Source organism: Haliotis cracherodii, unplaced genomic scaffold, assembly GCF_022045235.1.
Source record: "Haliotis cracherodii isolate W230 unplaced genomic scaffold, xgHalCrac1.p SCAF_18, whole genome shotgun sequence".
Taxonomy (NCBI): Eukaryota; Metazoa; Mollusca; class Gastropoda; order Lepetellida; family Haliotidae; genus Haliotis; species Haliotis cracherodii.
In genome coordinates this window covers 17,679,900-17,691,095 of record NW_027266273.1, presented here as the reverse complement: position 1 = coordinate 17,691,095, position 11,196 = coordinate 17,679,900, and the positions used below count along the sequence as shown (strand labels likewise).

Here is an 11,196-nt window from a genome sequence, read left to right as displayed (position 1 = left end):
AAGGCATGATCACACACATGTTAACACATACTACCGAAGCTGGCGACGTGTTTTGTCTCGTTCCTGTCTTCATATGTTGAAATATGTGCGTGGAAAACCATGCGACGAATATATTTCAGGGGTGCTTCATCAATCAGACTTTGTCAATTTTGTTTTTTCATACACGGTGAGATACCGCAGTCCGAGTGGGCAATTATGGGACATGTTGGGACACAGCGAGTCACGGCGGGAAACAGTGGGACATGTTGGGACACGGTTGGGAACGGCGGGACAGGGTGGGGGAACGGTTGGACATGTTGGGGCAGGGTGGAGAACGGTTGGACAAGATGGGACAGGATGGGGAACGGCCGGACAGGGTGGGGAACGGCGGGACAAGATGGGACAGGATGGGGAACGGCGGGACAAGTTGGGACAGGATGGGGAACGGCGGGACAGGATAGGGAACGGTTGGACATGTTGGGACAGCGTGGAGAACGGCGGGACAAGTTGGGACAGGATAGGGAACGGCGGGACAAGTTGGGACAGGATGGGGAACGGCGGGACATGTTGGGACAGGATGGGGAACGGCCGGACATGTTGGGACAGGATGGAGAACGGCGGGACAAGTTGGATCAGGATGGGGAACGGCGGGACAAGTTGGGACAGGATGGGGAACGGTGGGACATGTTGGGACAGGATAGGGAACGGAGGGACATGTTGGGACAGGATGGGGAACGGTGGGACAAGTTGGGACAGGGTGGAGAACGGCGGGACAAGTTGGGACAGGATGGAGAACGGCGGGACAAGTTGGGACAGGATGGAGAACGGCGGGACAAGTTGGGACAGGATGGAGAACGGCGGGACAAGGATTGGAAACGGCGGGACATGTTGGGACAGGATGGGGAACGGTGGGACAAGTTGGGACAGGATGGGGAACGGCGGAACATGTTGGGACAGGATAGGGAACGGCGGGACATGTTGGGACAGGGTAGAGAACGGCGGGTTAAATTGGGCCTGGTTGGGAACGGCGGGACATGTTGTGATAGGGTGGGGAACGGTGGACATGTTGGAACAGGGTAGTGAACGGTTTGACAGGGTGGGGAACGGCAGGACATGTTGGGAAAAGGTGGGGAACGGTTAAACATATTGGGACAGGGTGGGGAACGGCGGGACATGTTGGGACAGGGTGGAGAACGGTTGGACATATTGGGATAGGGTAGGGAACGGTGGGACATGGAACAGGGTGGGTCACGGTGAGTCATGGTACGTTTCAATACAGCGGAACACCATGCAACATGACTGGACAAGGTGGGAGGCGTTGGGGCATAAGGTGGCACGACGGAAGACGGTTGGACACGATGGCACACAGCGAGACACGATACGGATTTAATTCTCTTCATGTACCGAAGCAGCCTTGGAGACTTGGACACGACATGCCTTGATGGATGTTCACAGCCTCCATGCAGCGGGGCAGTTGTATTTACCTTCACATTGCACAAGATCATCTACAGGATATGAAGTGTACATGGAATGTGGCATTTACTGTTTGAATAAATGCAACATTAATCTCTCTGAAACCCGGAGTTTAATCTTTGGATTTACCTTCCAAAATGTCATGATAGAAGAGCATTGTATATTTTATGTATACTTTTGTAATAGTGGAAACAGTGTATTTACCTCACTAGCTGTGACAGTATAGTGGAATATTGTCAGTATTAGAGTAATGTATAATTTACCTTACCACGTATGTCAATAGTAGAGTAATGTATAGTTTCCTTAAGATTCAATATGTGTCAATAATGGAGTATAATTTACCTTACCACGTGTGTCAATAGTAGAGTAATGTATAGTTTCCTTAAGATTCAATATGTGTAAATAGTAGAGTACAATTAACCTTAACACGTTTGTCAATAGTAGAATAATGTATAGTTTCCTTCAGATTCACTATGTGTCAATAGTAGAGTATAATTTACCTTACCACGTGTGTCAAGAGTAGAGTAATGCATAGTTTCCTTAAGATTCAATGTGTCAATAGTAGAGTAATGTATAGTTTACCTTAAGTTTCCATATGTGCCAACAGTAGAGTAATGTATACTATACCTCACGACATGTCAAAATAGTAGAGTAATGAATAGTTACCATATGTCTCGATAGTACTGTTACTTATATATTACATATTTACCGTACCACAAGATTTGATAAAACAATATAATTGCATATGTACCGTCCAACGATTAATAAAAGAATGCTGCGTATATACCGTCCCACATATCTCAGTAAGAGATATTGTATATTTTCCTTATTGCGATAGTAGAGGTGTGTACATTTACCTCCACATGCATCTGAATAGTACGGTATTGCATAAGTTTGTTTGTTTGTTGTTTAACGCCGCACTCAGCAATATTCCAGCTATATGATAGCGGTCTGTGAGTAATCGAGTCTGGACCAGACAATCCAGTTATTGACAACATGAACATCGTTCCACGCAATTGGGATCGATGATATGCAATCAACCAAGTCAGCGAGCCTGACCACCCGATCCCGTTAGTCGCCTTTTACGACAAGTATATTCGCCTTTTACGACAAGCATGGGTTGCTGAAGACCTATTCTACCCAGGATCTTCACGGGCCGTATTGTATAAGAACACTACCATCCTTCTTAATAGCTGTATTTGCCGTTTCACACGTTTCCATGTAGCATATTTTGTCTGTTTACATCACAGCATGTCCCAGTGGTAGGTTGCCACTAAATATTGTATAAGATCAACTACAGGATATGGACTGTACATTGGATGTGACACTCACTATTTGAATAAATTCAACATTAAGCCCTCTGTTACCGGGGGTATAATCCTCGCAAATACATAATACACTGACTATTAGTTTGAAGGCCGTAATACAGTCACATCCTGACCGCTACACCGCATAGAGGCAATCCTTCATATGGGAAATTAGATTTCACCTGTCTGACCCACAGTGGACTTTAGGAGGACAGACAATGGTAATGGATTAAGACAATGAAGTGGTTGTCCTTCCGTCACCATTTGTCTTGTTGATGAACAGCTTCCATGACAACCTATCTGTTATGCGTCGACGGCTGCCACCGATTCTAATACACACACTCCAACACCGTTAATTCATTTGTAGTACTTTGTTCGGTTGTTGGAGCTGTGAAGCTGTATAACGCTGTTGGGCATGATGTACTGGAGTGTTATCACATGGGCAGCAACGCTCGGCACATATTTAACGCCTGACGTGGGACATATTCATCTATTTACATCTGAGTGAGTGAGTGAGTGAGTGGGTTTAACGCCGCTTTTAACAGTATTCCAGTTATATCGCGGCGTGTCAGCTTAATGTGGGAGGAAAGCCCGAAGTGATGCAGGTATCAGACGTTTACCACTTCGGTGAAACCCACGAGCACGGGTATGGTGCTGACAAACCTAGAAACATAATCGGGGCGAACCGGGATTCAAACCCACAATCATAGGTTTCTGGCGTGCCCAAGGGACGCAACTCTGCACAGCGAATCGCGGCGCCTTAGACGACTGGGCCACCCGTGTCCCCCTATTCACATCTGAGTCTTGTTAGTGACAGCCTAGTGGTAGCCTTGTGGTTAAAGCGTTCGCTCGTCACACCAAAGGTTCCGGTCCGATTCCTAACATGGGTACAACGTGTGAAGCCCATATACTGTGTCCCTCCGCCGTGAATTGTTAGAATTTTGCCGATAGCGGCATAAACAGCCAACTCACTCACCGTTGTTGATGTTAGGCAATCGGAAAGGGGTGAATTATTAATAGTAAGTGAGTGAGTGATTGAGTGAGTGATTGAGTGAGTGAGTGGGTGGGTGGGTGGGTGGGTGGGTGGTTGTGTTTGGGTGAGTGAGTGAGTGCTAGCATATTGTAGCATAAACGTACCGGGGTACAGGAAAATGTGCGCCTAATTTAGATTCGTTCAAACATATGCACGTTCATGTGTCGAACATATGCTTAGGGGAATGTGTATATGTCGATACTGCGATGTTATGTCTGTTTAGCAATATTCAAGCAGTATCACGACGGAGAATACCAGAAATGGGCTTCACATATTGTACCCATGTGGGAAATCGAACCGGGCCTTTCCCATGAACCCTTTGTTTCCACCGCCCCACATGTCCACATAAGCGTGTGACATGTATGTAGAAGTGCACAGGTAACGCCATGTCTTAATGTCTAGATCTTATGGAAAACTCCATCTCACATGCTGACATATTCAGCAGACGTTCTTGAAAACTCACCTTGAAAACGACCTTGACCTTTGTCAGAAAGTATTGCAACACAAGACATCCTGTCATCCATATGGATTTAAACAGGATGTAAAATGTCATCAAACAAACTTTCGTTGTGCGCGCATAAAACATGTAGATTTTGTTTAATTGCTCTTAAACACGTGTTCCGGTGAGATGTTGCCCTGTCACCTGACAAGCCGCAAAGCCGTACAAAAAGAGTTATTAAAGCAATTATTATATTTTATTTTTATATTTATAGGTTTAATTCGCTTTGTTGCATTTTGTTTCATATACAATTTCACTTTATTTTGAATATTTCATGAGAGTCTTTAAATGTTATTTCTTATACTATTAGGTAACAGACCCGTGAAGATCCGGGGTAGATTAGGTCATCAGCATCCCACGCTTGCCGCAAAAATGCGACTATGCTTGTCGTAAGAGGCGCCTAACGGGATCGGCTGGTCAGACTCGCTGACTTGGTTGATGCATGTCACCGTATCCCAATTGTGTGGATTGATGCTCATAAAGTCAGTCACTGGATTGTCTGGTCCATACTCGATTATTCACAGACCGCTGTTGCTGAGTGCAGCGTTAAACAACAAACAAACAAACAAACAAACCAACAAATAGAGCTTAAAGGGAAAGATCTTTGATCTAGATAGTACCGTTACAAGAGATGTCGACCGGTAACATCCGGAAGGCGTAGATCGGGACAGACAGGATCCAGACGGGTGGCACGTGGTCCTGTGCACTGATCAACAGGTTTGTTTGTTTGGTTAACGCCACACTATTCCAGTTATATGACATTAAAACTGGTCACGAATCAGGCGATGTTAAGCAACGTCGGTCTCGGAGAGTCGTTGGTTTGGTGACCATGTTCGGCAGATTAACAGCTAAGTGTTTCTAAGGCTTGGGTAGTGTAAATAAAAGCGACAACACCCTTTCGATATTCAGATGAAATATCTGCTACAAGCACTTTGTTCGAATATGCCTCTATTCACCCAGCAGTGAATGGGTACCCGGTAGGATGAAATGTTAGCTTATTAACCTTCTAGGATATCAATTACAGCTTGGATTGTATTCTCCCTATGGAGCTGAGAATGAAGATCCAGTCCACTGACCGGCGTGATAATGTAGGCTTTGAGCATACAGTGGATTTTACGCATAATGAATATACCCATTATTATAAAAGATATGTCATTTGTAAATTGATATGGGAAACGGCAATCTACGAAAGTAAACACTCAAATCTTTTGTTTGCATTCTCCACACGTTGTCAGTGATGAATGGTGTTGTTTTCAACAACTACCCAATTCATTTCTGAGAGTGTCCGGCTTTCTTTAAAAATGCGATGGGGTCTAAGGTTCATGTCCTACCAAAAGGACCTGTATAACAATATATCCTGTTTGTAGTGTCTGCCAGAGCCAGCTACGCCCAACCCATGCATTGGCTCCACGATTGCCATCCTGGCAAACACTCACGCCGAATCACACCTTACATGGTCGATTAAACAGCAGAAAATTGCATTACAGTAAACTACGGTTATAACGAATTCAAAGGGACCACTAATTTCAGTTCGTTATAACCGTAGTTTGTTATAAGCATATGTACAGCATATACCGGGACCAAATAATACGTTCGTTATACCCGTCAGTTCTTTATAAGCGTGTTCGTTATAAACGTAGTTTACTGTATTTGCAATTAATGTACATAAACCTAGTTTTTGCCTTTGTGCTTTGTGGCCTGTTCTGCTTTAGACGTGCGATCCTGGGCTATTTGACAACCCACGATCTCAGGTACCTGGGTGTAACCAGGGATGCAGGGTAACCATTGCACTAGGCACTAAGGAACCAACCATTTGGTAATCTTTCGGGGGACCTTGGATATGGTATTAAGACCAGATTTCTTTTCAGCTACATCCAGATATTTTTATAATTAAAACTATGAGCTAAAATATTTGTTTATAAAAAATCATTTCAACATTGTCAATATAAGTTTCGGGAACAATTTTTCCCCGATAAAATCCCCATTCCCCAAATATCAAATGGTATGACCCTTACCGAAGTACCTTGCCCAAGACAATATATATGATAAAACAATGGACCCATTCCGCTACCATGGCATAGTTTTGAACCCGATTCGCATTGCCCGACACCAAATAATAACCATCCAATCAAATCACTCCCCTGAGCGAGAGAAAACGATTGGGGTCATTTCCAAAATGGAAGCATGGTGCCATATGGGTCCAGGGTATTTATCATACTAGAATAGAGATATTATATTCTGGAGCATCCAGTATGCGACCGGAGGCCTAAAAACGAATATGTCTTTCTGAATACATTTAAAGACATTAATTAGAGTTTACGTATACTTTTTTTGGAATTTAACGACTTCCCACTGCCTGTCTTTCTGACATATTTAATAATGCTGCATTACTCATTGCTGATGAGCGGTGCAGAGAGTGAAGTTAACACATATCATGTGACTGCATATAACATTAACGTCATTCCGAGTGTTTAACTGTGGAAGAGATCATCTCTGCCAGGCATATATGTCGAGCGACAATCAGAGCGACAAAGGTATGACGTCACTCGTCATAACGCCTCCTCTTGTGACTTTCCTGCTCATGTCTTCACACAATGGGTTTTGTTGTCTCCTTTCTTCCGAGCATGGGGATATGTGATCCATAATGTCCGTGCCAAGCAACACATCAATGTTAGTGGGGACTGAGAGACTATCACAACTGCATTTTAGTGAAGCAAATTTTTTTTTTGATATTCATGGATATCCCCTTCGCCTCATGCGCACTGAAGTTGATCACAGCCACATAACTTTTGCTACAACAGTACACTTAGCATAGCAATAGCATAGCATAGCAAAGCATACAAGTCAATACGTCAAAAATGTCAGGTGCTCTTTGAGACATTATCGTGTTTTAATTTTGACGTAACAATGTATGTTTAATGCATTTAATCATTCTCTTCATAATGGGTTCACATGCATGTTTCTAATGTAATGTTAAAACGTATTAGATCTATGTTTTATTGTGTTCGTAACTGTGAGTGTTATCATAATTATGTTTAAAAAGCCCGTCACCTTATGCATTATGATATTTTCCTTTTTTACGTCACTTTACGTGTTATTATATGTTTAATGTGTGCGTCACTTTACGTGTTATCATATGTGTAACGTGTGCGTCACTTTATGTGTTATCATATAATTATTTAATGTGTGCGTCACTTTACGTGTTATCATATGTTTAATGTGTGCGTCACTTTACGTGTTATCATATGTCTAATGTGTCCGGCACGGAATAGGGGCACGGGTGGCCCAGTCGTCTAAGGCGCCGCCATTCGCTGTGCAGAGTTGCGTCCCTTGGGCACGCCAGAAACCTATGATTGTGGGTTCGAATCCCTTTTCGCCCCGATGATGATTTCTAGGTTTGTCAGCACCATACCCGTGCTCGTGGGTTTCACCGAAGTGGTAAACGTCTGAGACCTGCATCATTTCGGGCTTTCCTCCCACATTAAGCTGACACGCCGTGATATAACTGGAATACTGTTAAAATCGGCGTTAAACCCAACTCACTCACTCACTCACTCACTTAACGGAATACAATATGTTTAATGTGCACGTTGTCTTATGTGTTATCATATGTATGTAATCTGCATGTCACATTTTCACTTTTCGCGAACACCTGGTATCATCACTATTTGATAGTGATTCATAAATACATGCTCATGATATAGTCAGAATCATACAATCGACTCTGCTTTACGCAGATATTTATATTGGATATGGAAAGGGTTTTGTCGCTTTATTTTCGTGTTGGGACCTCGGGTGGCCCAGTCGTCTAAGGCGCCGCCATTCGCTGCGCGGAGTTGCGTCCCTTGGGCACGCCAGAAACCTATGATTGTGGGTTCGAATCCCGGTTCGCCCCGATTATGTTTCTATGTTTGTCAGCACCATACCCGTGCTTGTGGGTTTCACCGAAGTGGTAAACGTCTGGGACCTGCATCACTACGGGCTTTCCTCCCACATTAAGCTGACACGCCGCGATATAACTGGAATACTGTTAAAAGCGGCGTTTAACTCAACTCACTCACTCACTCACCATTTACGTGTTATCGTAAGTTAACGTGTATGTTACTTTACCCGTTATTATAGTTTTGGTGTGAACGTCACTTTACGTGTTATTATATTTTCAATCAAAGTGCACTTAAAAATACGAAAACAATAAATTTTAGGTCTTTATTCAAAGTTTACGCATGCTAATGTTTAAGACCAGTAGGCATCATTTAAGTCATGCTAAGTCTGAGAAATGTTACTGCAATCATCATCTGCGAACTTTGCACTACATCTCCCCGTCAGTTCTTCATTACTGGTGCGACCGCCTCTGTGGTCAAGTGGTAGAGCGTCCGCCCGGAGAGCGGAAGGTCCGGGGTCCGATCCCCGGCCGCGTCATACCAAAAGATGGTACTTCTTGTTATCCTGTCTGGCGCTCGGCATTAAGGGGCTAAAACAAGGACTGGTCGGCTCGGAGTCAGTATACTGTGTCTGAGTAGGGTATTCATGTTAAACTGCGGAATTGTATCTCAGTGAGCTAGCGCTATAAATCGGCATCAGTCCGGACAAGTACAAGCAGCCACACAAACACACACACGTACATGCACGTCGCTATATAAGTGCAATAACGACGTTATCTTTAATCCGATATAACGTTCATAAAGATGTAACATCATTGTCCAGGCGGCTTTCTTATCAACTCAACTCAACTTATGATCAACTCAACTCAGAATCACTTTATTACAGCCCCTGGTCATACAACGATATCTGAAGCGTACCATAGATTAAATTTTAAATTAAGGGTAGCAATGACAAATAGAGGCGTTTACAATAGAGTCTAAAATGATTAACAGCAGCTGTTGTTAAACAATAATAACGGTTCATGGTTTTATAACGGCAATAAATCGAGATACCATTTGTAATTCTAATAAGTTACTAATGTTCATGATGAAGAAACTATTTTGCTTGGGACCATCAGGTATCACTACACATGGGTATACCTATTACTACACTGTTGAATTTGTTTGTTTGTGGTTTAACGCCGCACTCAGCAATATTCCAGCTTTATTATAGCGGTCTGTAAAAAATCGGGACCAAACAATCAAGTGCTTGATATCATGAGCATCGATCTACGCAACTGGTTTTGGTGTGTTGTTTTACGCCACACTCAGCAATATTCCAGCTATATGACGGCGGCTCTACCCAATTGGGATAAGATGACATGCATCAACCAAGTCAGCGAGCCTGACTACCCGATACCGTTAATCGCCTTTTTACGACAAGCATGGTTTGCTGAAGACCTATTCTACCCCGGATCTTCACGGGTTTATATATGCTGTTGAAAGTGGGCAGAAAGTAAATAATGTTATTCTTCGCCGAAGTCGTTTCTGTTGCATAATTAACACAGTCTGTCATGACCTATTCTACCCCGGATCTTCACGGGTTTATATATACTGTTGAAAGTAGGGCAGAAAGTAAATAATGTTATTCATCACCCAAGTCGTTTCCGTTGCATAATTAACACAGTCTGTCAAGACGAGAGACTCACATTCATCTACATCTTCTTAACTGGTAATCTATGATTCATCTATATCTTCTTAACTGGTAATCTATGATTCATCTACATCTTCTTAACTGGTAATCTATGATTCATCTACATCTTCTTAACTGGTAATGTATGAATCAGATTCATCTACATCTTCTTAACTGGTAATCTATGATTCATCTACATCTTCTTAACTGGTAATCTATGATTCATCTACATCTTCTTAACTGGTAATCTATGATTCATCTATATCTTCTTAACTGGTAATCTATGATTCATCTACATCTTCTTAACTGGTAATCTATGATGACATGTTCTAAATTCAACAAGTGGTATAAATATCTGAGACACGGTAAATTAAACTGTGTTCAAGTATAAAATTCTCTTTGAAGAGTCTCTAAAATATACCTTTAGCAGAATTTGTTACATTGGCAGTGCAACTGCGGATAACTCGACGTATTTTGGCATAAGACTCGGACGAGGTTTCACATCGACTAACGCTTGGTCTCTGAAAATAAAATATTTTGATGGACAGAAATAATTCCAATTAAATTGAAAAGGCGGCTCAGTGAGATGGGAGATTTTGAACCTAAGAAAATCTAGACTTGCTTAATTTGATAAATCACATTACAGAAAGGGCTGGGCATAGGAGAAATTAATATGGTTTTGGGACTGTGAGCCAGATTATGTTCACAGTAAAAGTGTTTCCTTAAGTTGTTTACCTGGTCGTTATGGAATTGGTGAGATTTTATGGCGCTTCTTTGTAGCACCACCCCGTACCACATCGCACAGAACTCGGATAAAAGGGACTTTTATAATAATCACAAACCCCGCATGAACACACCCACTCATTACTCGACTCGTACGACAAGTATAGAATACTGAAGGGGTGCGGACTACTTCATCTAAGGGAACTATGCCAGGCGTGGTGACGCTCCCACATTTAGGTCAAAATAGTATACTGATAGATTGGCATTAACACAAGGACAAAAATAAGGATAAATAATAAAAACTAATGTATTAACGAAAAGGTAAACTGAACTTACGATCTATGAAGCCACTACCCCTAAAAAAAACTTTAAAAGAGTCGGGGTCGGGGTCGGGGTCGGGGTCGGGGTCGGGGTTCTCGCGATACTTATATCAAATTATTGGAGACATTATCAACATATATGTAAACCCTCTAATACTCTATTATAGGATCAATTCGACATAATACAACTTCAAGATAATTATGAATACATTACCAAATACAAAAGTTTTTTCTCTTCTCTATTAACATCGACCCCGAGTTACTTACCCTTCAAAAAAAAAAAGAAACGACAAAAAAACCCCGAGAATA

General features: G+C 42.5%; 1 protein-coding gene across 1 annotated transcript; it reads left to right on the top strand.

The window, feature by feature from the left end:
* The first annotated feature begins 336 nt into the window (after window positions 1-336).
* On the top strand, window positions 337-1,059 carry LOC139466075 (uncharacterized). The gene has a single exon (XM_071248086.1). The coding sequence runs from the start codon at window positions 337-339 to the stop codon at window positions 1,057-1,059; it is 723 nt and encodes a 240-aa protein (XP_071104187.1).
* Window positions 1,060-11,196: the final 10,137 nt, after the last annotated feature.

What these genes read in the sequence shown, in the direction of transcription:
- LOC139466075 (XM_071248086.1), top strand. Translation starts at nt 337, where the DNA reads ATGGGGAACGGCCGGACAGGGTGGGGAACGGCGGGACAAGATGGGACA.